This window comes from Miniopterus natalensis, chromosome 14 (genome assembly GCF_054644295.1).
Source record: "Miniopterus natalensis isolate mMinNat1 chromosome 14, mMinNat1.hap1, whole genome shotgun sequence".
Classification (NCBI taxonomy): Eukaryota; Metazoa; Chordata; class Mammalia; order Chiroptera; family Miniopteridae; genus Miniopterus; species Miniopterus natalensis.
Window position 1 is genome coordinate 20304529 of NC_142094.1, and position 27479 is coordinate 20332007.

The 27479-nt window shown below is 35.7% G+C and overlaps 1 protein-coding gene across 2 annotated transcripts in view; it reads left to right on the forward strand.

The window, feature by feature from the left end:
• P4HA1 (prolyl 4-hydroxylase subunit alpha 1) overlaps positions 1-27479 on the forward strand; it is a 60317-nt gene that overhangs the window by 1440 nt on the left and 31398 nt on the right. For both annotated transcript variants that reach the window (XM_016224066.2, XM_016224067.2), the window contains exons 2-5: positions 17428-17535; positions 19156-19252; positions 20416-20567; positions 22915-23052. In XM_016224066.2, the coding sequence (XP_016079552.2) occupies positions 17460-17535; positions 19156-19252; positions 20416-20567; positions 22915-23052 (463 nt within the window). In that variant the 5' untranslated portion in view covers positions 17428-17459. The remainder of the gene's footprint in view (positions 1-17427; positions 17536-19155; positions 19253-20415; positions 20568-22914; positions 23053-27479) is intronic.

Here is a 27479-nt window from a genome sequence, read left to right on the forward strand (position 1 = left end):
GTTCTGGAAAGAAACATATTTCCCCTTTTAGGTTTAGACTTAGCTTATGAATGAGGCTAGTCTTTTCCTAAAATAATCCAATGAAATATTCATTCCGCATAGCAGGAACACTGGAATTTAATTTGTAAAACCTTTCAAAGGGATTTTTCTGATCAAGTTTCTATGGGAAAGTGGATACCTTAAGCATAAAATATTCAGGAGGCTGGAAGTGAACAACCTTGAATATGTTTGGCCTTGAAATTTAAATAGACATTTCGTGATTTTTCTTTAACTTTGGTTTTTAGACTGTGAGTGTGATTTTATTTTATTGTTATTTTTTTTCTGAATTTAATTTTAGAATCTTAAATATGAACTTCAAATTTTACTCATTTTGTTTTATGGGAAGCATAGGTTTTATTGCTTACCTTTAAAAGTTATGTCATTTTGGTTTGGGAACATTATGCCTTAAGTCTTGCCATTATTTTAGATAGCTGATGGCAAATGTCTCCCATAAACTTAACATAGACTAACTAGGAAAAGGACTACTTTGGGTTTTTTTTGTTTTTTTTTTAAATGGCCAATACTGTTTCCTTTTACCTCTTAAAATGAGTTTTAGTTTAAAGTACTGAAAGCCCTGGCTTTGGTAAGCAGATGATTACAATGGACATTTTGTGTCTTGGTAACTAAGGTAGTAAAATAGATGACACACTGTATACAACTTTTAATTATTGCAGAAGAATTTAGACAGTGTAAAAAACTGTTGAAAAAAGAAAGTTTATATCAACTAGGTAGTCCAAGTTGTTGCAGGTGAATCTTGGCTTTTTGGTAAGGAGATGTTAACCTTTCTAAAACTGCTGAGTGGGTTGTATACTGACAAGCAGTATCTTTCATAGGGCAATTAAGTTCAAACTCCTGCTTTTATTCCAGGAACACAGTCATAAAGCTTCTGTGCCTTCATGTCTGTGGATGGAAAGCCTTATTTTACTTAGCAATCAATAATAAACTGGGATATAATTACTCCTTTTAGATTTGAAAACTGTACCCTGTGAAATACAAAGTAGCAGTTTTCAACCTCTTTTGAGGTCATGAATCCATTGAGAATCCAATAGAAGATGTGGACCCTGGGTCAAAGACTGCAAGTACAGCCCTTGCTGGCGTGGTTCAGTGGTTCGAGTGTCTGCCGGCCAACAGAGGATCCAGGGTTTGATTCCCAGTTAAGGTCAAGGGCATGTACCTGTGCAGGTCATTTGAGAGGCATCAGTCAATCTGTCTCATATCCGTGTTTCTCTCTCTCTTGTTCCCCCCTCCCCTCCCTTCCACTCTCTCAAAAAAAAAAAAAAAAAAAAAAAATCAATGGAAAAAATATCCTTGGGTGAGGATTCAAAAACAGCAATAAATGTAAGTACATACATCTGCATGGAATTTTTTGTTCCATTTATAGATACTCTCCTCCTTACCCCCAAGCATATCTAGAAATTTATTATAAGAACTAAAAAATAGGAGATGTGAAGTTCATCTTTTTTTAAAAAAAAAGAATATATCCTTTGTTAATTGGACTTTCTTTTTAAAAAAATTGATTTTAGAGAGAGAAACATCGATCCGTTGCCTCCTGTACACACCCCTACCAAGGATCGAACCCACAACCTGGATATGTGCCCCGCCACCTTTGGGTGTAGGGGACCATGCTCCAACTGACTGAGTCACGCCAGGCAGGGCATGAAGTTGGTCTTTAAGGATATCTAGTACTTTGAGGCAGTATTTCTTGAATATTTCTGAAAATTGAGCTGGGCTTGTAAGTCTGACTGGACTAAGTGTATAGATGGCCCTAATAAACTTTTGCTAAAAGGGTTTTAACAAAAGTTAATAGATTGGTAGGAGAATTGTTGAATTGCTAAATTGTCTAGGCAATCATATATATTTTTCCCCTTCACCTCCCCCCCTCCCCATGTAACATGTCTTTGGTTCTACTCTGAAAGTGCTTGAAGGTAAACAAAAATAAATTGTACAGGCCCTGGTATTAAGCTTTATTGCTCTTATAGTGAGATCTTGAACCTTATAGTTAAATCATAATGGGGTGTGTGTATATGACTACATAAGAGCTAAGCCAAATGAAGTGTGTATGTATATTAGTGAAACTAGTTAAAGCTTTGTGTTTCTACTCAATGAAATTTATTTGTATAATTTGAAGCTATCCTCTCATTAGTTTTCCTCTAGCCAAATACTGTGCTTCAGTAAACACTAATGAAACCCAAAAGACTTCATTAAGTTTACTCCAGCAGTTGTTGAACTTGATATAATAAAAAGCATTCCCTTTCCTGATGCTGCTTTGGATAACCAGTATGGCTATTAGTATATTTGGTTGGACATTGCAAAAATATAGTATATATAGAGATTCATGCTTCTGAAATAGTTGTACTATCTTGGACTTCTTCCTCTTCCTGCTTAGTGTTTCATAGAAATGTGTCCATGTTTTGGTGGTTTATGTATCTTTAATTTAAAGAGAGTAATATAACATACCAAATTAATATAGTCAGCCTCTCTCTCTCATTGGGCACTTGAACTGCTTCTCCATTATAAGTGTCCACCTGCACAGCTAAAGTAAACTTAAACCACTTTTCTTTCTAGTTGCTTTTTTTTTTTTAAAGAAAAGAAACATATGACAATAAATCTTATATCAGTAATTTTTTCTTCCCTCTAAAAGAATTTTCTAGGGGGATTGGACTGGGCCCTTAAACAGATGTGTAAACCTACTTGATAAAACTAAAGCCCTTTATAATTTATAAAATGTTGTTTTACATATATAATTTGATCCTTAAAATAATTTTGTGAGGTAGTTTTATATCATCCCTATTGAACAAATGAAGAGTTAATAGGTTGGAGCTCAGAGAAGTCAAGTAATTTGCCCAAAATATAGTAAGTGGCAGAGCTATGACTTGGACCCAGGTTATCTGTTTTCTTTTTCTTTTTTTAAAAATATATCTTAATTGGTTTCAGAGAGAGGAAGGGAGAGGGAGAGAGAGACAGAAACATCAATGATGAGAGAGTCATTGATCAGCTGCCCCCTGCATGCCCCCGACTGAGGATCGAGCCTGCAGCCCAGGGATGTGCCCTGACCCGGAATCGAACTGAGATCTGGATCATAGGTTGATGAGCCACACCGGCCCCGCCAGGTTGTCTGTTTTCTGATTTACACTTCATATTACTCCATCCTTGATAATTGGTCAAACTGACTCTGAAGTAATGAAAGGGAAAAAAATCAACTTAATAGCTTATTAACAATGTTTTAGAAATGTTTCAACACCTAGAGTTGAAATAAGGTAGGGTTCCTGGTTAGTAGTAATTAACTTAGTCATTCCACTCAATCAGATTTTAAAAGCATTTATAATGTGCCCACTACACACTATGGGAGAATCCAAAGACAGATAAGAAATGTTTCTGGGAGAAATAGGACATGAACGTTACATGGTATGTAAGCATGTTACTAACATTTTACTTGGTATTAATCAAGTAAATTGCTAAAAGGATTGAGCATATTAAATATTTTTTTGTTTTTTTTTTAATCCTCACCTGAGGATATTTTTTCCATTGCTTTTCAGAAAGAGTGGAAGGGAGAGGGGGAAGAAGAGGGAGACACACACAGAGACAGACACAGAGAGACATCAACATGAGAGAGACATATTGCTGGTTGCTCCCTGCACACGCCTCCCGACTGGGGCAGGGTTTGAGCCTGAGGTACGTGCCCTTGGCCAGAATCAATCCCCAGACTTTCAGTTTGGGGGCCGACGCTCTAACCACTGAGCACAACCATCCAGGGCTGTCAACACAGTCAAGATAAGGAACATATCCATCACCCTCAAGAGTTTCCTCATGACTCCGTAATCCCTCCTGCACTTTCCTGCCCTTTCCTCATCATTGACTTTATTTTCTGACACTTAAGATTAGGTTGTGTTCTCTAGAGTTTTCTGTAAATGAAATCATGTAGTATGTCCTATTTTCGGGGTAGGGGATCTTTGGCTTCTTACACTTAGCATAATTATTTTGAAATTCATCCATGTTGTTATGTGTTGTTCCTTTTTATTGCTGAGTAGTATTACATTGTATAGATATACCACAACTTCTGTGTGTGCCCATTTACCAGTTGATAGACATTTGGGTTTTTCCAGCTTTTAGCTGTTATAAATAAAGCTGCTATGAGCATTCATGTACAAGTCTTTGGAGGGATATATACTTTTCACTTGCATAAATATCTAGGAGTAGATATTTCCCTATCATATATAGTAGGGAAATACTGTTTTCCAGTCTGTGGCTTGTCTTTATTTTTTTAACAGTGTGTTTCAGAGAGCAAGAACTCTATTCATAGACAGTATGTCTGTATAAAAAATTTGAAAGGTTGTTGGAAAAAGCTCTAGATCTAATAGGTGAATTCACCTAGGTTGAAGGACAATCAACATACAGCAGTCAATTGTATTTCTTTATGGTAGCAAAAGAATTGGAAATTAAAATTTAAAAGTACCATTGCAGTAGCACCAAAAACCATGAAATACTTAAGTATTAACTTTTATAAAATATGTCCAAGATCTGTATACTGAAAATTTTACAAAACACTAATGAATGAAACCAAAGAATACCTTCATAAATGGAGAGATATCATATTCATGGGTTGGAAGACTCATTCTCGTTAAGAATTCCAGTCTTCTCCAACTCATCTGTAGATTCAATACAGTTTCAGTCCAGATCCTAACAGGATTTCATATAGAAACTGACAAGCTGAATCTAAAATTGATATGAAAAAGAACTAGGAAAGGCAAAACAATTTTGAAAAAGAACAAAGTTGGAAAACTCACACTACCTGATTTCAACTTACTGTATAGCTGTAGGACTCAAGACAGCGTGGTACTGAAGAAGAGACAGACATACAGATCAGTGGAACAGAGAGAATCCTGACACAAAAATGGTCAATTTGTTTTTGGCAAAGGCATAAAGGCAGTTCAGTACAGAAAGGAGAGTATGGGATAATTGGATATTCATATGCAAGAAAACCTGTTTTATTTGGGCACCTACTATTCCCTGTTAGACACCTGACAGCCCCTGCCTAAGAATTTTTTTAGATGTTCAGACAAGTGACACAAAGGCACCGATGGATATGAAATAAAATAAAGTTTATTTACACAATAAACTGCAAAAGGATTCCTCTAGGACAAGAGCTTAGGTTTAGTCCAGAATGAAGCGAGAGTGAGGCAGGGTGGCCGGTTGTAGTTTTTACTGTGGCCCGAAGGAGGGACCTGTGTGACAGTTCCCATGTGTGGGAGTTACATGGTCTTAACTTTCCACCAACACTGAGGGAGTGAATGGCTGGGCTTTCTTCCTGCTTTACCCAGATGTGGGTCAAGGGGGGAGGGAAGCAAGACTTCAGAGCAATCAGCACTCAAACATCAAAACAGAATCTCTTCCTTTATTATAGCCTCTGCAAAAAACACCTCACACTTTGTGCAAAAACTAGTTCGCAGATCTCAAGGTAAGACCCAAAGCTATAAGATGTCTTGAAGAAAATGTAAGACAAAATCTTTTTCACCTTGGGTCAAGCAAAGGTTTCGTAGATATGGCACCAAAAGCATGATCTATAAATGAATAAATTGATAAATTTAACTTCATCAAAATTAATAACTTCTGCTGTTGGAAAGTGTTATGAGAATGAAAAGACAAGCCGCAGACTGGGAGTAAATAGTCCTCTATCACATATGACAAAGGTCTTGTATCTGGAATATATAAAGAACTCACAAAATTTAATAAGTAAACCACCTAATTTGGCAAAACGTTTAAGTACAAACTACCAAACATGGTGTTTGGACAGCAAATAAACATACCCAAAGATATTAAACATCATTAGCCATTATGGAATTGCAAATTAAATCCATGAGATACCACTGTATACCTGGTGAGAAAATTAGTAAGAAAGATTAAGGAAAAAGGGAAAAATGACAATACCAAATGCTAATGAGAATGTGGAACAATTGGTGCTTTTCTTCCCTTGCTGGTGGCAATGCAAGCGGTATAGCGACTTTAGAAAAACATGTTTAAAGTGTAAAATTCAGTGGCTTTTAATATGTGCACAGAGTTGTGCAACCATTACAACAATCAATTTTAGAATATTTTTATCACTCCAAAAAGAAAACCAAAATTCATTAGCAATCACTCCTGTCCCCCTCCCCTAGGCAGGCGCTAATCTACTTTTTGTGTCTATAAATTTCTTCAGTTAGCATAATGTTTTCGAGGTTCATTTGTGTTGTGGCATGTATCAATACCTCATTTCTTTTTACCACTGCATACTATTCCATTGTGTGGGTATACCATATTTTGTTTATCCATTGAGCAATTGATGGACATTTGGGTTATTTTCGCCTTTTTGGCTATTATGAACAATGAATCTATGAACATTCATGTACAAATCTTTGTATGGACATGGTTTTCATTTCTTTTGGGTATAGATCTAGGAGTGGAATTGTTGGGTCATATGGTAACTCTGTTTAACTTTTTTGAGGAACTGAAAAACTTTTCCAAAGTAGCTCTACCATCTTACATTCCTACCAGCAATGTATGAGTGTTCCAGTTTCTCTACATCCTTGTCAAGACTTTTTTTTCTCACTCTAGCTGTGAAGTGGTATCCATTGTGGTATTGATTTGTATTTACATAAAGCGATCTTGAGTTTTTTTTCATGTATTTATTGGCCACTTGTGTATCTTCTTTGGAGAAATGTCTCTTCAGATCCTTTTCCCATTTCAGCCCTGGCTGGGTAGCTCAGTTGGTTAGAGGGCTGTCCCAGCGCAGCAAGGTCGCAGCTCGATCCCCGATTGGGGCACACACAAGAATCAACCAATGAATGCATAAATAAGTGCAACAACAAGCTGAAACTGTTTCTCTCTCTCTCTAAAAGAATGAATACATAAGTAAATAAGTAAATAAAATGGATTATTTTCATTACTGAGTTCTAAGGGTTCTGTGTATGTTCTAGATCCTGAACGTTTATTAGAAACATGATTTACAATTTTTTCTCCCTATTCTGTGGCTTGAATTTTCACTTTCTTGAAGGACAGAAGTTTTAAATTTTGATGAAGTCCAGTTTATCCAATTTTTTCTTTGGCTTTTCGTGCTTTAGGTGTCATATTTAAGAAACTTGCCTGGGTGTTATATCTAACTGCCTAAGCAAGGCTATGAAGGTTTTTTTTCGCCTAAGAGGTTTATAGTTTTAAACTTCATAATAGTCTTTGATCCATTTTGAGTTATAAACATTTTAGGGTCAATTTAAGTTTTCTTAAAGTTTATTCTCAGGTAATTAATGTGTTTGATGCTATTACAAATGAGGTAATTTTTGATTGCTTCCTGTGATTGGTTATTGTTTGTATAAAAATATCCTTTTCTAAAGGGAATGCTTTTTTTTTCAAATGATTATTTTTTAAGTAGTTTAACTTGTTTAAAAAATTTAGTCTTTAATGGTGTTTCATTGAAAACTCTGCTTTTGCAATAGTTTGCCTTCACCTCATACTCCTTACTGAAGCTTAAAAAATCTAAAATGTATATTGTACAGAATTTTACTTTTCACTTGTGTCCTTAGGGTGGTGAAGACACTAAAGTTCTCATATCAGGGCTTCCTTTGTAAATCAAAATAGATGAAATTTGTTTTGGAGCAAAAGGGATTGGTGGTGATATCATGCCAGCTGGTAGAGATGTGGAGTTAATCACTTGGATTTTGCTAACTCTGTCCATGATTCTAATTTGTCTCTTCACTTCAGTGCTACTTTGACTTTGTTTTTTATTTCATTTATTTATTTATAGAAATTATTAACAATGTGTTTATTAGAAAAAGGCAGAAGTTGAGTGAAGAGAATTAATTGTGAACCCATTTCTCAGATATCTTTAATATTTTTTGGAGTTATTTTAATTACTGTATGTAGTTTTAAAATTGTTATGTATATATCTAAATGTGTTCTTTAAACTTAGAAATTAGGCGTTAAAACTTCCCACAAGTATAGTTAGCACTCTCTAAATTAGAAAATAAACCTAGTTTTAAGAGTTTAAACCTCTAAAGGACTGCTTATTTTTACATTACTGCTTTTTTATACTCTAACCAATGTTTTGATATTCATGTTATGAAATACAGTTTCATTAATGTAACCAGTTTATACAACAAAGAGCAAATTCTTTCTCAAAATGAGAAATAAATAGGTTAAAATTTGGAAAACCCAGCATTTATAAGCAACAAGGAAAGCATGTACAATTTCATGTTTGTGTCTTTCCTTCTTCCCATCCACTGCCTCTGGTCCACTCTTCTCCCACACAAATTCCTAAACTATAGAGAGTCTGCATTTGTCTAATAGACTGGGGACAAATCCAGCTATTCTTGAGTTCTTGCCCCACATCCAAAAGTAACATTTTTTAGTGTCTTCTCTGTGCCAGGTATCATTCTAGGCACTTTTCATCTAAATTACTGCTGTTTATTGGGGGCTGGGGAGCAGGAGCAAGGTGGAAGGGGTCAATGGGGGGAAAAAGGGGATATCTGTAATAATTTCAACAATTAAGATAAAAAATAAATTACTGCTTTTTTTTTTTTTTAATATATCTTTATTGATTTCAGAGAGAGGAAAGGAGAGGGAGAGAGAGAGATAGAAACATCAACGATGAGAGAGTCATTGATCAGCTGCAGCCCGCAACCGGGGCATGTGCCCTGACTGGGAATCGAACCCCGATCGCCTGGATCCTAGGTCGATGCTCAACTGCTGAGCCACGCCCGGCTGGGCACTGCTTTTTTTTTTTATTGCTTTCGAAGCTCAACGGCGGAGCCACGCCCGGCTGGGCACTGCTTTTTTTTTTTTTATTTCTTGCTGGTGGTCAAATTTGACCTCATAGTTTGATACCTTTTCACTTACTGTGCTTCCTATTAGAGGGACCACCAAATAAAAGTGGACATTCTTGATAACTCTTACTAATTTGGGGTTCTTGATAATACTTATGGTAATTTTTTTGTATTCTCTATCCTGGAAACAATAATCCTGACCTTTTTTTCTACATAGGGAAATGCATGTATTTCTAACTAAAGTGTTCGAAATAATTGAGAGGTATATAACACAGTTTAAAAGTCACTGAAGAGTCTGACCGGTGTGGCTCAGTGGTTGAGTGTCAACCTATGAACCAGAAGGTCACAGTTCGATTCGCGGTCTGGGCACATGCCCAGGTTTTGGGCTCAATCCCTAGTAGGAGGCATGCAGAAGGCAGCTGATCGATGACTTTTTCTCATTGATGTTTCTCTCTCTCTCTCTCTCTCTCTCCCTCCCTCCCTCTTCCTTCCTCTCTCTGAAATCAATAAAAACATATATTTTAATTTATTTTTTTAATCCTCACCTGAGGATCTTTTTTCCATTGCTTTTCAGAGCGTGGAAAGGCGAGAAAGAGAGAGAGAAACATCAATGTGAGAGAGACACACAGATTGGTTGCCTCCCACACAAGCCCTGACTGGGGCCAGGAATTGAGCCTGCACCTGAGGTATATGCTCTTGGCTGGAATTGAACCTGTAACCCTTCAGTCCGCAGGCCGATGCTCTAACCACTGAGCCAAACCAGCTAGGGCAAAACATATATATATTTTTAAATATGTCTTTATTGATTTCAGAGGGAGAGAGGGAGAGAGACATGCGCTCGCGCGCGCACACACACACACACAAACACACATATCAGTGATGAGAGAGTAGTTGATTGGCTGCCTCCTGCAGGCCCCCTACTGGGGATCAAGCCTGAAACTGGGCCACGTGCCCTGACCGGGAATTGAATCTCAATCTTCTTGATCTTTGGTCCATGCTCAACCACTGAGCAACACCAGCTGGGCCAAAACATGTATAGTTTTTTGTTTTTTGCTTTTTTTTAATATATCTTTATTGATTTCAGAGAGGAAAGGAGAGGGAGAGAGAGAGATAGAAACATCAATGATGAGAGAGTCATTGATCGAGCCCACAGCCCGGGCATGTGCCCTGACCGGGAACCGAACCCCGATCGCCTGGATCCCAGGTTGACGCTCAACCGCTGAGCCACGCCCGGCCGGGCTAAAACATGTATAGTTTTTAAAAGTCACTGAAAAATGGCACCATTTTGCCTTGGTCGGAGTGGCCCAGTGATTAAAGCATCAGCCCACAAACCAAAGGGTTGTGGGTTGTAGGTTTGATCCCCGGCCCCAGGCCTCGTGCGAGAGTCAACCAATCGGTGTCTCTCTCCCTCTCTCTCCCCCCCTTCCCTGCCTCCCACTCTCTCTAAAAAAATTAATGGAAAAAAATATCCTTAGGTGAGTATTAACAACAACAAGAATGGTATCATTTTAATAATAGTTAATAAGATTAATTCCTTTCTCAAACCTTCCTCATCAGCTGACAGTTATTTGTAAAATGTTTCTGGTTTAGGGGAACTTGACTTTCTTAGTTGAAACAAAAACTGTAAATATTGAGTTTAACTTCAATTGTGAATCCAAATTCCAATTTAAATATTTAAAAAATAGTTTAAAATCACATTTATTCTTAAAGTCTGTGGTATAGAAGTAGCATTTTTGGCTCTCTAACAATTAAGCAAAAAAATTAAAATATCATTGAAAAACATTGCTTCTGGTGATAGGGAAGAGAGGGTAATACACACATGAGAATTCTTTATCTGCAGGGTTGAAATATTAACTTCAGCGTTGACGAGAGAAACTGTATTAATTAGGACTTTGGGTTAAACAGAAACCTAACTCATACTAGCACATAGTGGAATTTATTTAAGTATTGTGGGGATAGGGAGTTGTCCTAACAACCGAGGTCAGGAGTGTGACTAGACTTCAGGGATAACTGGAACATTACAGTGTTTTCTCAGTTTCTTGTCTGGCTCCCTCAGCACATTTGCTTCATTTTTCATCTTTTCAGATATGCTTCATTCACTTTTTGACCTATATGTCAAAACTTGGTCCCTAACTTTTCCTGAGCTTTACTTATATAGTTCAGGCATTCAGGGAAGGCCATTTCTTTCTCAGTTTCATTTTCACAATTTCTAGTAAAGAACTTTGACTAGTCGTTTGGTTAGGGAGAAGTATGCTATATAGAATGACTTGAAACTATGGGGATGAATTCAAGGTAGCACAGGGCAGTAAAAAAGGTAGGAAGGGGCAGTTTCCATAAGGAAGGGAGTAGGGGTGTTAGACGTGCCATTTGGGCAGAAACAGGTATTTTTGAGTGATCTTCAGGTTTTTTTCTTACAGGGAAGATTTTGAGCTTTGGAGGAACCTCCAGAATGCTGCCTGTGCAGCACTGTCAGTTAAGGACACTATCTTGATTTAGAGCTTCTTTCTAACTGAAGCTTGAAATGCTTTTCAGTTGGAATTATTCCAACGACTGGGTTCATTGCTCAAGTACAGAGAGCTGTGGGAAAGAGGCTAGCATGATTTCTGAGTTTTTGATAGAAAAGTCGGTTATACCATTAAAGCACTTGTCCATTGGGTTGTAAGTACTAAAGATGTAGCTCGCTCTCTTTGGCAGCAGAAACATGACTGGAATTCATGGAATTAAGTTAAAACAAATGGCAGTTTGCAGAGGGATTATAGGGAAGAGCAGAAATATAACTAGTTCTATTAGTAATCACTCTAATTTGTCTTGGAAAACCCATCCTGCTTATATGGAAGAGACATGCCAAATCTTTTGATATATACCACATTGTATTGGCCTGAACTAGAAGCCTGAATTGTGTTGGTTTTTTGCATTGACCATAAAAACTGTCAAAAAGATTAAAGTCTAACACAGATGTCAGGAAGACCAAGAGTTGAATATGGGATATCTATGAGGAAAAATAAACTTAAAGCTGGAGCCCTTTAAAAGTAAGTTTGGAGCAGTTGTGGGAGGCATGGTAAGACTGTTAGAAGAAGCCTTGTGGAAAATTTTTAGTGTCAGAGAAAGTTTAGATTAGAATATCAAGCATTCTTTAGCCTGTTTTATTAATTTTTGAATGATTTGTTTGGGAAAGACAAACTTTTAGAAATGTTGTAATGTTTTTCTTGGAAGAAAAATGTTAGACTGAAAGGCTAATAGAATTATTTGCTAGATGCCCAGTTCTAGTAATTCATTGAATAACTTGTACATACAATTCAGTGAATTCTGACAACTTGAAGTTGTAAATATTTACAGTGTAGTAGAACTGTTTTAAAATCTGTTCCCAGGTTTTATTGACCTGTGAGTGTATGGGGACTGGACTTTCCTGGAAGAAAGACTGTAGGAAAGTTTTGGATTAATAATATACTTTGCAATTTATTTTTATCCAGGCCTACCTGAGAATATGTTTCCCAGGAAGATTTTTTTATACCATTTTTCTCTCATAGTTTTTAAAACATAATATTCATGCATATCAAACATTATATGTAATATACATGTATGTTCTAAAAATTAGATAATAAACACTCATGAACTTACTATTCAACCAGGAACTAAATATTGTCCATACTGTTTTGCGCTAAATTCTATTCCAGTATAAATGTCTCTTTGTATCTTTGACTCTTCTTTGACTTTCTTTTCTTTCCTCCTCCCTTCCTTTTCTATTTCTCTTTCTTCTTTCATCAAGTCTTCTCAGGGAGCTGAGATTTACCTTTCTTTTAAAGGAGATTGCATCCTCTTAAACCTATTTCAATTCTGTTTCAAGCTTGTTTGAGGATTAGAACAGGAGACATTTATGTCTTTCTATTTTTGATAAAACCCTAATGTCTCTGGGATGTTTGACTCATATAGATGCTTGTAAATATGATATGCTTTGCAAGCTGCTAAGTGGTTGGAGATGGAGATAAGTGGAAGTGAGACTTCGTTAGTAAGGAAGCCGTCATGTTTTAAAAACTTGATTGATAAACATATACTTTACCTATTATGTCATGTCATACATGTCACTTAAGATTTCTGAAAGAATTCAAACAGATTAGAGGAACCATTCCCTAGAGTAATTAGAAATTCAGTGATATTTTTCAAAAAATAAGTTTGAAGTAAATCTATTTTAAAGGCAGAGAGCACCTTTTGTGTGATTTGAAGGGACGTTTGTACCCAGTGTTTCTCAAAGTTTGATTCCCCAGACCAGCAGCGTCAGCATCACCTAAGAACTTGAATAAGTTGTGTCAGTACCTCCGACCTTTAGGTGATTCCAATATAGCTCAAGTTTGGGAAGCACTGCTCTACAGGGCTGTCTTTGTTTTTATTAACTAGCTTAGGTTGCATTGGCAGTTTGGAGTAATGCTGTGTGGTTCTGAAATTCCTATTGCAAATGACAGAAATTGTGGTGGGGCGTGTGCATGGAGGCTAGGAGGAGTGAACAGCCCTGGGCCTCCTCACCTTCACGGAGTGTTCCGGGTGAGGGCTACTTACAGAACCAAATGGGAATAGCTCACAGATTCAGAGCAATAATTGGAAGAATGAGGACTGAGGAGCGGGGAACCTCTTCTCTGTGCAGGACTTTCTCCTCTTTGTAGATTAGGTTCCTATGTGTCCTTTACATGTGGGAAAGATGGCCACAGGCACCTCCAAATTCACATCCTCCGAGCTGGAGCATAGCAACTGCACCATTTCACCATTTCACAAGTCCCACCCCTCAGCAGCTGTGTTGGTGGGAATGAGGGTCAATGACTGGCTTAGTCTGCGTCTTGTGTTTATCTGTGGGAAGAAGGAAAATAGAAAAGTGTGCTATTCTGACAATGTAGTTCACTACTAGATATCTGGGTTGCTTTCAAATAAGCTTAACTGCCTTCGAAGCAGGGAGATAAATCTGGAGTCTTAAAGAGTTAGAAAATGAACATGTTCAAACATGTATAGCTACCTACTGTTTGTGTTAGAGAGTAGTTAACTACTCCATTAAAGGCGTAGGGTGCCGTGATATGGGAGTTAATATTTTAGGTTTATTATTTTGTATATACCCTAGGAAAATACAGATAAATAGAAACAAATCACCTTGTCGAGAGACAACTTACGTTTTGGTGAATTTCCTCTGCATATTTTCTTGCAGAGTTATGATCATATTATGTTAATTTTTAAAATTTGTTTTGATCAGTATTTATAACATAGTAGTAGAAACTTAATCTCATTCAATACAGGGTTGTATGATGTTAATTTTTTTTTTTTTTAAGATTTTATTTTTTTAGAGCAGTTTTAGATTCACAGCAAAATTGAGAGGATGGTCCAGAGATTTCCCATATACTCCCTGACCCCACCCATGCATAACCTCAATAACCCCAATCAGAGTGGTATATTTGTTATAAATGGTGAATCTACATTGACACGTCATAATTCCCCAAAGCTCAAAGTTTACATGATCTGTTCACCTTAGGTGTTGTATAGTCTATGGGTTTGGACAAAGGTATAAAGACATGTATTTATCATTATATCATACAGACTATTTTCATTGCCCTAAAAATCCTCTCTGCTCCATCTATTCATCCCCAATACATACTGATATTTTTACTGTCTTCATAGTTTTGCATTTTCCAGAGTGTCATATACTTGGGGAATCATATAGTATATAGCCTTTTCAGATTGTCTTCTTTTGCCAAGTAATATGCACGTAAGGTTCCTCCATATCTTTTCATGGCTTCATAGTTCATTTCTTTTTAGCAATGAATAATACTCCGTGTCTGGATGTACGTACCAGTTTGTCCATTCGCCTGTTGAAGGGGTGAGAGAGAAACGCTGACAGGCTGCCTCCTGCACTCCCCCCAGGGGTTCATCCAGCCACCCTGGCATGTGCCCTGACCGTGAATCAAACCAGCAACCTTTTGGTGCACCATATGATACCCAACCGAATGAGCCACACCAGCCAGGGCTATTTTGTGTATTTAGATCCCATCTGGTTTTCAATAGGCGGTTTTATCATTTTTAAGTTTAGAATTTTTTTCCTTTGAGAGATCCAGTAACTTTTTTGGAGCTTTTATTTTATTTTTTTGTTGATTATAACTCTTTAATCCATCTAGAATTTTTTTGCAGCATGATGTAAGGTAAACGTATGTTTACTTTTCATATGATTAATGCTTTTAATTTTTATATAAGCTCTGTCATTCTTCAAATGCAGTTTTCAAGCTTCCTTTTAGTAATGTCTGTAGGCTAATTGTTCTTGATTCTTTGTGAGGTTTAAGGATGAGGAAAAATGACAAAGAAACTTTAGTGACAATATATTTTAGCATTGAAAAAAACAGTAATAACCTCTTACCTGGCAAATCTATACTTATCAGAGTTAAACATTAGACAACATTTCTGATTTAGCCTACTGTTGGTACAGCAAAAACATTTGTATTTTCTGGAAATAACATTCATGAAGAAAATTATGGCAGAAACCCATTTACAGTGAGAAGATTCTAGACTCTTCAGACAGTCCAGGATTTTGAAAAAGCCTTGTGCTTTGGCAGGAGCCCAGGAGAGGAAGTGTGTCTGCATCTGCTACATTCTAGAAGCCTTTCCAAAGAGTCACTGTAAAGCAGCCAAGAGAGCAGTGTATTTTACTACTGTGTGGTTCTGGAAGTATCTGGAAGTTTGCAGCAAACTTGAGGGAGGAGACTTAGGAGTACTTCCAGAATGTCCGTTTCTATGGTGATCTATTTTTATTGAGATTCAAGTTAGGAAAGTGGGGTTGTGTTTTGTTTTGTTTTTGGAATAGGGAACTTTTCATGTGGACTTGAACCTGCCGGTTTAGGTGAAGTCTCTTGGGAAGAGTCTGACAGAGGTGCCTGCACAAAAAAATAGGGTGACTTTGATGGTAACTTACTGTCCTGTAAGGTAATAAGAAGGACACGAGGTCCATGACTGTAAGGGAGAGGAAAAGGGAAGAATGTGGGGAAAGCAGGGTAAAATCCTCCTGCTGGCTGATCGGTATCTGTATCCACCACGAAGAATACATTCTAGAAAGACAACACTACAGGGACAAAGAAAAAAGAAAGGTTTTTTTAAAAAAGCCACAGCCATGTACTAGGCTGAGGATTTTTCACATAGAACACAGTACATAAGAGAAAGAAACTCAGCTCTTCAGTCCTTTGAGAGAAATTACTAGCTTAAATCAACAGGGCTGTTTATTCTGTTTTGGATTCTGTACACCTTTTTAAAAATAACAGCCTCGTTGAGGTATAATTCACATGCCATACAAATCACCCATTTAATGTTCACGACTCAGTGGGTTTTAGTACTTTCACAGTGTTCTTCAACCGTCAGTCACCACAGTCAGTTTAGAATACTTTCATCACTCCCAAATCCACAGCTTTTAATTGACCTTATTTTAAAATTTAAAGCCATGTAGGGAAAAGATGGAGTAAGTTGGAAATTAAAAGGATTAATCAGAAAGCACTGAAGTCTTTCTTCTCTTTAAAACATACTCTAACATTTTAGAATGTATTTTGGTAGTATTTAAATTAAGTTACTTTAATAAAGTAGTATATTTTTATGGGAAATAGATGATTTAGCTCTGGATCACAGAAAAGTTATTTTTCAGGCTCTATGAAAACAGTACTACTTATCCAGTTTCTCTAATTGTAGTTGTTAGTAATTAAGGAGAAAATAAATTCAGGTTGAATTGTTAAGCATAAATTATCAGGTGATAAACATGTCTTTTTTTAACATGAAATATCAAGTTAGTACTCTAATTATATGAAAAATAAGACAGTGGCTTTTATTAAATAATTAAGTCAGTTTCCAAGAATTAACAACAGTTCCACAGGCAACCTTGAGGTCTGACTGTTTTTCAACGTTTTTTATTTATTTATTTATAATTTATCTTTATTGTTGAAAATATAGATGTCCCCTTTTTTCCCCATTAACCCCTTCCACCACCACCCCCACTCCCTGCCCCAGGCTTTCACCACACTATTGTATGTGTCTATGGGTTATGCATATACACATATAAATTCTTTGGTTAATCTCTCCCCACCCCTCACATCCCCCCCACCTTCCTCTGAGATTCCTCAGTCTTTTCTATGCTTCTCTGTCACTGAATCTATTTTGTTCATCAGTTTATTACGTTCTTTAGATTCCACATACAAGTGAGATCATGTGATATTTGCCTTTCTCTGCCTGGCTTATCTAAGAATCCTGAAACACTAATCAGAACGAATATATGTACCCCTATGTTCATGGCAGCACAGTTTACAATAGCTAAGATCTGGAAACAGCCCAAGTGCCCATCAGTAGGTGAGTGGATAAAAAAGCTGTGGGACATTCACACCATGGAATACTACGCAGCTGTAAAGAAGAAGAATCTCGTACCCTTTGGGACAGTATGGATGGACCTGGAGAATATTATGCTAAGCGAAATAAGCCAGGCAGAGAAAGACAAATATCACATGATCTGACTTAAATTTTTTGTTTGTAAGAAAAATAAGTTTGGAACTTTTCTTACCCTTCCTTTTTAAAAGTTTTTGTAATAGCCGTATTTTTCTTGTAGGTGTGTGAACCTGTAAAATTAAGACTTCCAAGATGATCTGGTATATTTTAATTGTAGGGATTCTACTTCCCCAGTCTTTAGCCCATCCAGGCTTTTTTACTTCAATTGGTAAGTCTTAACTCTTTTTCAGTTTGTATTGTTTTTGCATTTAAAATTTTCCATTTTTTAGTGTTTTGAATCAGTAAAAAGAAATATACTGTATTCCTAGAGACTGAAGTATTGCTTTAGCCCCTGCCCCTCTAAGAGATACTCTTTTTAAAATTCAATTTTGTTTTTCTTTAAATATTTTTTCCGATTACAAAAGCAGTACATTTGTAGGTTAGAAAGTAATGAAAATTTAGGAGAGTATGCCAAAGAAAATTCTCTGTTAATGGGTCCACCCAGCAAATAATTTAATGCATATACTTTGTCTTTTTTAATGCACAGATTTACAAATAATATACTGCACATTATTTCATAGCCTGCTTTTCCATTTAAGAATCTACTGTGAACACAATTTATTTTTTTCCTACATCATAATTAAAAAAAAACTTTTGTATTATAAAAATAGTATATTGATTAAAGGGGAAAGATCAGAAGTACATGGAATGTAAGACATCCACATGTCTTCTTTCCCCAGAAATATTCCTCATGGCTTGATTCGTATCCTCTTATATTTTCCTCTATGCATACTTCCTCTCTGAAAGGAGTTGTTTTCCTTCATGCTGTTGACCAGCCAAGCCAGCCCTTGTGTGATTTGTAGAGCTAACTAAAACACAACTATTATATTTATGACACCTAATTTCAGGATATAAAATGATGAGTTCTCTCATTCTATTTAAATAAATATGGATTATTTGATTTTCAGTTGTGAAGAATACTTTTTTTGTTAATTTAGTTTTTATTAATGGAATAAAAATTTAACTCTAGTTAGCCTCATAAATTTTTAAAAAAGGTGCCCTGCCAGTGTGGCTCAGCTGGTTGAGTGTCGTTCTGTGCACTGAGAGTCACTGATTCCATTCCTGGTCAGGGCACATGCCTGGGTTTCACGCTTGATCCTCAGTAGGAGGCATGCGGGAGGCAGCTGAAGGATGTTTCTCTCATTGATGTTTCTCTTTCTCTCTTCCTCTCAAATCAATAAAAACAAATTTTATTTTATTTTTTTAAATATATCTTTATTGATTTCCAAGAGAGGAAAGGAGAGGGAGAGAGAGAGATAGAAACATTAATGATGAGAGAGTCATTGATCGGCTGCCTCCTGCACGCCCCCGACTAGGGATCGAGCCCGCAACTTGGGCATGTGCCCTGACCGGGAATCGAACCCCGATTGCCTGGATCCTAGGTCGATGCTCAACCCTTCAGCCACGCCCGGCCGCGCTAAAAACATATTTTAAATAAATAGATAAATAAAGGTGAGAGAGGAGTTGGGGAAGAAGAAACATTGATCCTTCGAAAGTAATGTTGTTAGATTTTTAGATGAAAAGACAATTTGCCAACACGGTTCAAGCTTACAAAACTAAGTAGCTTGAAAATTAGAATTGGAACACATGAATAGAAAAATTTTGGGCTTTATTTTTATTTATCTGGTTAAAAAAAAGGGAGAAAAATATGCTCTCTCCAGCATGCCTGATTCATGCCAGTTAAATCATCTCAGCATGAAGCATTCTTGATTATTCTTAAATTAGTCTAAAATGCTTGTGTTGATGAATATGGGTATTTGATAATCTTCTCTCCTTCTCCCCACTTTAGGTCAGATGACTGACTTGATCCATACAGAGAAAGATCTGGTGACTTCCTTGAAAGACTATATCAAGGCAGAAGAAGATAAATTAGAACAAATAAAAAAGTAAGCAAAGTGTTTTATTTATTATGATTCCAACTCCACCTGTTTTCTTTCTTGAGCTAAATCACTGAGTAGAAATGAAAGTCACCTGTCAGTCTTAAAAAGCCAGCTGAAATGGCTTAAATAGGAATGCAGGAAACAAGAGTTAGACCTGGGCCAAGAGTTCACATGGAAAAACATGGACTGAGATAAGAGTATAAATGGGTATGGGTTGTTGATTGACAATTTTAAAAAATGGTTCCTAATATCTTCTGTCCTCTAACCTCCCTAATCAAGCCCCTTTCTGGAGCAATATCACAATTCTATTTATCCTTCACTCCTATGGTTCCCCCCTAGAGATTACAGTGATAAGTATGGTTGGTATTATTTACTTGATATAGTTTTTCCTCAAATGGTAGTTAATTTTAATTGACTCAGGTTCATAGTTAATCCTAACTTGAGAATTACTGTCTTTTGTTTAACCAGTAGCTAAGTATTCAGTTTTTGGTTTTGGTTTTAAATATATCTTTATTGATTTCAGAGAGAGGAAGGGAAAGGGAGAGGGAGAGAGAGAAATAGAAACATCAATGATGAGAGAGTCATTGATCGGCTGCCTCCTTCACTCCCTTGACTGGGGATCGAGCCCACAACCTGGGCATGTGCCCTGACTGGGAATTGAACCCCAATCATCTGGATCCTGGGTCGATGCTTGACTGTTGAACCATGCCTCGCCTGGCCAGTTTTTTTGTTTTAAAATATAGTTTCTAGGTAATGAATGTGAAATTTTGGTGATTATTTGATTTAAATGGACATATAACTGAATTTGGATTGGGCTAATTTGTACTTTGTAATAATCAGTTATTTGGCTTTAATGACCTATGGGGAAATGAATTTTTAGACTGTTACTAGAGGGATCCACTCATAACTTTCACTAAGATAGGCTTCACTTACTGTAGCTACTTGGAAGAAACAAAACTAAAAAAAGTCTTGTAGTTATATTTTGATTCTGCCTAGATTTTTATCCATAAGAGAATTTTGCTTATTAAAAAACCTTTATAATTTTACTTTAAAAAATAATCTTTAGATATTAGATATTGTTTTAACTCAAAAACCTCTAGTCTCTTTTTTTTTTTTTTTTAGTGCTTTACTAAATTGTGTTTTTCTTATTATATATCTTATATGTATAGATGGGCCGAGAAGTTAGATCGGCTAACTAGCACAGCAACAAAAGATCCAGAAGGATTTGTCGGGCACCCAGTAAATGCATTCAAGTTAATGAAACGTCTGAACACTGAGTGGAGTGAGTTGGAAAATCTGGTCCTTAAGGATATGTCAGATGGTAAGTCAGATGGTAAGACTTATGCGCCCCCAAAGTAAGGCACTGTTGCTACCACCTGTAGAAATGCCAAAAGTAGCGATATATTCAGTTTCCAGAACATGAAGTGTTCAGTGTTGTAACTGAATTATTGCTGGGGTATATTTGGTCTGATCAGAGTTAATTTATTATAGATCCCAAATTTCTTGATTAAAAAAAAAAAGTGAATAAAAACTGGAAACAAAGAAATAAAAATAAAACTTCATTGTCAAAAAACGTAATTTCTGCTGTTGGTGACTAACACTACTGCTTTTTGCTTTGAAATCTACAAATGTGAATTATTTGGTATATAGCTTCATTTCTGAAGGTGGGCATTACTTTCAGACTATAAAAATTTATGGATATTGGCTTTGACTCTGTGCCAGAGCAATGGCTGTTCTTTTCCTCTGCATTGAAAGGACTGTTTAGCTTTTAAAAAATGTATTTATAAAGTCAGCACATTATATTAATTGTATTGAAGGGTATGAATGATCCAGAATAAATCTTCAAAAATGTACTATATCGTGAACTATATAGTTGCATCTAATTGAAGCACTCCAGTGTTATTGGTGGTTTTGTAATTGTGTTTATTATTTTAAAAATTTGGGGTAAACTTTATTTTAGTGTATTGGGAGTGGTACCATAAGGAAAAGTGTTAGTGGTGTTCTACACAGCATTTTGAAACTTAGGATTGTTTTACTTAATGTAGACAACACATTTAAAAACTGAGGCTGCAAACAGTAATAACGAATGTCTTTGTAGTTGAAACAATAAATTGTAGTTGGAGTATTGAGGTATTTAAGGTATTTTAATACCAGATATAGAAAATTAAGCCTGAAGTTTAAGGAAGTAAAGGGTTTGTGCTTAGTATATAGTAGAGGTTCAAATATCTGTTGAATGACTGAAGGTGGCAAAAAAAAGTTTTTTTTAAAGAGAGGGGGAGGAGAATTGAGCTAGACATGTTGATGAAATACTCCAAGGGTGCTTACAGCTGTTTGTGAGCAGTAAGCTAAACTATTTTGCATAAGACAGGAAACCTTAAAAAGAAAAATTAAGGCAAGCAGTATGACTACTACTTCATGATGAGAGGAAAATAACTGTGATTATTTGCTCTCTTATATGACACCATGAGAACATTGTAAAGGTCCTGTATGTGTGTGTATACATGTGTGTAAATATGTATACACACATATTCAATTTATTTTAAAATTCTCAAATAATGATCTGTATGACTTGAACTCTTTATAGGGTAAACCTTGAGACTTTGACATTTTAATTGTGGTATTATAGCATTTATAATGCTATAATATATATATATTTCTCTTTTTATTAGGATTTAAGCAGCTTCTTGAATTTTGTTTTGGGGCATAAAAGAACATTATAGTCATCTGTAAAACTTGCTTGTAAAATTCCATGTGGATATTGTGACTGAGAGTTGGTCTTAAAACTAAAAAAATATGCCTGATATGAACTTTAGACCTCCTCAAGCTAGTTGTTCATTTTTACGTTTTCATTAACATAAAAATGCCTAGCCCTTTGCTGATCAAAATAGTTGATAAGTAAATGAGAGGGAAGGGAAGTCTCAGACCAAACTTATATTGGCAAATGATGACATATTTTTAAAATTTTAAATCACTTTTTGTTTTTGTTGTTTCGGTTACTTAAGGAGTATTTAGCATCCCTTCTTCTTAAGCGTTATGTAGTTACCAGTAATTAGTTTGTTAGTTTTATTTTTGATATATTTTATATACAAAGTTTTAAAATTAAGATTGATGAACACTATATTCAGTAATTAAATAGATCTAAATATATTTCAATAAACTATCTTACCTGATAAATATATAATTAATAATTCTTCCTCTTCTTAAAGAATTCCACCAAACTTTGTATATTTATATTTATATAATGTGTGGCACATGGAAGAAAAAAACAATTTAAGAGCATACATTTTACTTACCATCTGTTATCTGAAAGTATAATTGGTTGCCAATGAATATAGTTTTCAAATACATAAATCTGTTCATTTTTCAAGCTTAGTGGAGGCTATGTAGTATAACTAGAAGCTCAATTATTATGTTAGTTGATCTTTAGTAATACACAGACATAATTTATGCAGTGACTTTGGGTTAAGCAACATTAGAAAGGGTTTGGGAAGACTGAACGAGTTAGAGGTTCAGGTCTCATTCAGTGTATTTAATTTTTTCTCGTTGAGTATGTGGAACATAGTAGAGTGGAAAATTATATAAAATCAGTTTTGAAAAATCTCTGTAAAGACTATTAGAAATTGAAGTCTTTGAGGTTCTAGAGTCTTTTTTTCTCTCCTTGTTTCAAGGCTTTATCTCTAACCTAACCATTCAGAGACAGTACTTCCCTAATGATGAAGATCAGGTTGGGGCAGCTAAAGCTCTGTTGCGTCTCCAGGACACCTACAATTTGGATACAGATACCATCTCAAAGGGTAATCTTCCAGGTAAGAATTCTTGTAGTCTATAAAATACCTATCACCTGGCTTCTCTCTTCAGTCCAGTAGGACAATGTTAACGTATAAAAAGACTTGTGTATTTTAAGATTTTTAACTTTAGTTTATTTCACAGCCTTGAGGACAAAACAGCCCTCCATTTCTGTAGGACTTAATAGTTGTGGATAAACTTCCAGTTTGTTACTTTGAAAGCTTCTCATTATAGAGACTAAAATTAAGTAGGCAATTTTAGTGTGTAAGAAAAAGAAACAATAATTTTTCCAAATGTTTTTCTTTAGAACACCCAGTGTTTTATATATAAAGTTAGAAGGGAATTGATAATCAAAGTATATGTGCTCAATAATTAAAAACCAAGACCTGTTGGGTATGCACAGATTTTTAAAATGTTTTGCAGTGTGGAACATCCTGCTTTCTGACCTATTTTTGGCAAAATCTTTTTTTAAAAAGTTATAGCTGATTATTTTGTAATAATTTGCTTAAAAATTTTTTTATCATACAAAAACATATAACAGAATTTACTATCTTAACCAGTTTTAAATGTGCAGTCTAGTGGCTTTAAGTACGTTCACATTGTACAGCCATCGTTACCATCCATCTCAATAGCTCTTTTGATCTTGCAAAATGGAAACTCTGTGCCCATTAAATAATAACTCCCATTTTGTCCTGTCCCCAGACCCTGGAAATCATCATTCTATTTTCTGTCTCTATGATTTTGATTACTCTGAGTAACTCTTAAGTGAAATTATACAATATTTGTCTTTTTGTTACTGACTTATTTCACTTAGCATAATGTCCTCAAGGGTCATCCGTGTTGTAGCATATGTCAGAATTTTCTTGTTTTTTAAGGCTGAAAAATACTCTATTATATGTGTATACTGTATTTTGCTTATCCATTCATCCATTAATGGACACTTGGGTTGCTTCCACATTTTGGCTGTTGAGAATAATTCTGCTGTGAACACAAGTGTGTAAATATCTCTTCAAGACTCTGCCTTCTCTTCTTTGAGTATATACCCAAAAATGGAATTGTTGGGCCGTATGGTAATTCTGTTTTTCATTTTTTAAGGAACTGCCATACTATTTGCCATAGTAGATATACCATTTTACATTTCCACCACCAGTGCACAATTTCTCAGCATCCATTCTAACTCTTGCTATTTTCTTTCTTCTTCTTCTTTTTTTTTTTTTTTGATAGTAGCCATCCTAATAGATGTGAGGTGGTATCTTGTTGTAATTTTGCATTTCTCTAATTATCAGTGATGTTGAGCATCTTTTCATGTTCTTAACAGTCATCTGTATAGCTTCTCTGGAGAAATATACATTCAAATCCTTTTCCCATTTTTTAAATAGTGTTTGTTTTGTTGTTGAGTTTTAGGAGCTCCCTTAGGAGATATATGATTTGGAAATATTTCCTCCCATCCTGTGGGTTGCCTTTTTACTCTGTTGATATCATCTTTTGATGTACAAAATTACAAAATTTTTATGGAGTCCAATTTGTTTATTTTTTTCTTTTATTGCCTATGCGTTTAGGGTAATGCACAAGAAATCATTGTCTAATCTAATGTGAAAACTTTGTCCTGTGTTTTTTCTAAGAGTTTTATTGTTTTAAGTTTTACATTTAGGTCCTTGATCCATTTTGAGTTAATTTTTGCATATGGTGTTATGTAAGGGTCCAACTTAATTTTTTTTGCATGTGGATATCCAGTTTTCCCAGCACTATTTGTTGAAAAGACTTTCTTCATTGAATGGTCTTGGCACCCTTGTCGAAAATCGTTTGACCATACATGTGAGGGGTCATTTCTGAGCTCTATTCCATTGATCTATATGCCTGTCTTTATGCCTATAGCAAACTGTTTTGATGACTGTGGCTTTGTAATAAGTTTTGAAATAAGCAAGTATGGACCCTTTAGTTTTGTTCTTTTTCAAGAGTGTTTTGGCTATTTGGGGCCCCTTGAGATTCCATATGAATTTTTGGATGGGTTTTTCTGTTACTATAAAAAATGTCATTGAGATTTTGATAGGGATTGCATTGAATCTATAGATGGCTGTAGGTAGTAATTGACATCTTAACAATATAAATTTTTCAATCCATGAACATGGGATATATTTCCATTTATTTAGGTCTTCTTTAATTTCTTTCAGCAATGTTTTAGTTTTCATTGTACAATTCTTTCATTTCCTTGGTTAATTCCTAAGTATTTTATTCTTAGAATTGTTTTAGTAATTTTCCTTTCAGATTGTACATTGTTGATACATAGAAATGCAACTGATTTTTGTGAGTTGACTTCATATCCTGCTACTTTGCTGAATTAATTTATTAGCTCTAACATTTTTTGTGGAATATTAAGGGTATTCTACATTTAAGATAATATCATCTGTGAACAGAGATAATTTTAAGTCTTCCTTTCCAATTTGGATGCCTATTGTTGCTTTTTCTTGCCTAATTGCTCTGACTTGAACTTCCAGTACTAAATTGAATAGAAGTCGTGAAAGTGGGCATCCTTGATCTTCTTATTCTTGATCTAAAGGAAAAGTTTTGTATTTCACCAAAGAGTATGTTTACTGTGGGTTTTTCAAATATATCTTTTCTTTTCCTTCCTTCCCCACTCCGTTCCTTCCTTCTTTTAAAATGTGTGTTTATTGATTTCAGAGAGAGGAAGGGAGAGGGAGAGAGAGATAGAAACATCAATGATGAGTCATTGATTGGCTGCCTCCTGCATTCCCCTACTAGGGATCTAGCCCAAAACCTGGGCATGTGCCCTAACCGGGAATTGAACCATGACCTCCTGGTTCATGGGTCAGTGCTCAACCACTGAGCCATGCTGGTCGGGCCCCTCTACTTTTTGTTGTTGTTACTTTTCTTTCTGGACTGCTTTAAAAGCAAATCTTAGACATGTCATTTTATCTATTAAGTAATTCAGTATGCATATCTAGTTGATCAGTTAGGTCCTTAATCTTCACCAGAGGATATATTGTTGTTTTTAAAATTAATTTTTAGAGAGAGAGAGAAACATTGATCGTTTGCCTCCCATACACACCCCAACCAGGGATCAAACCCCCAACCTAGGTATGTGCCCTGACCAGGGAATCAAACCCACAGCCCTTTGGTGTGCAGGACAATGCTCCAACCAACTGAGCCACCCAACCAGGGCAATTAGGTTCTTTTTTAAAAATAACATAGCCACTTACTATTATCTAACCTAACCAATTGACAATATTTTCTTAATATAATTTAATATTTATTCAGTACTCAGTTTCATGATCTCAAAGGTGTCTTTTTACAGTTGCATATTTTGGTTATGTCTCTTAAATCTCTTTTATTCTGTGTGTCTGCCCGCCCCCGCCCCCCCCCCCCCCCCCCCCCCCGCCAATTCCATTGATGAGTTGGAAAAACCTGGGCATATGTCCTGTGGAATGTACTATGTTCTGGAGTTGTCCGATTTCTTTTGTATTGTTTAACTTGTTCTTCTAATATCTGTGTTTCCTACAAACTGGTTAGAGCTTGAGGCTCGTTTAGATTTGTTTTTAAGTTAATTCCATAAGTGGTGCTCTGCCCTTTTGTTGAATTGAATGACCTGATAACACACTTTGTGATGCTAATTGATGAGTAGCTTCAGTGATGGGAGACTGATACAGCCATATAAAGTTCTCCATGAGTTTTGTCCAATGGATTTGGCAGCCTTTGATGATCATTGCCTAGAGCTATTTCATTAGGGGTTGCAAAATGGTGATTTTTCTCATTCCATCATTCCTTCTACTTTTATTAGCTGGAATTCTATAAATAAGAACTTTCTTGTAGGAACCATTTGGTTACCCTGAACTGTATAATTTATACATGAAAGACAAAATAAATCCTTCTTTTTCTTGTGTCAGTTTTCAGAGTAATGAGTTGATGTCATAATAGTTTTTTGTAGTTACTAGTGATTTTTATCTGAAGTATCATTATGAACTCATATTTTTATATATTTTTTGTATTTCAAGTCATTATATTCATTATTTCATTGGATGCTCAGATTATCCCATTTTAGGTCAATGGCGTCCTTTAGATTGGCTAATTTGTTTTTCTGAAATGATTCTATTATTATTCTTTGCTAGCAAGGAAGCTTCTTTGCTTTCTGTCAATTTTTTCCAGGCTTACCTTATAAATTTCTATTCTAGTGCAGGAATTAGGCATTTCTATGATGAGCTTTGATTCTTTTTAATAGGTAATGACATTTAGGGAGCAGAGTCTAGCTAGGTTCTTGGGATGTTTATTGTCACTGATTTTAGGTATTTTCAATGGCTAAAGATATGTGAGTTCATATTGTTTCAATTGAAATTTAAGATTACAAAGTTTAGACATATCTCTTTTGTGTTGAAACTCTTGATTCCAATGACATTAACAATTACTTCTTTGTATTATCCTATAATGTCTAAAA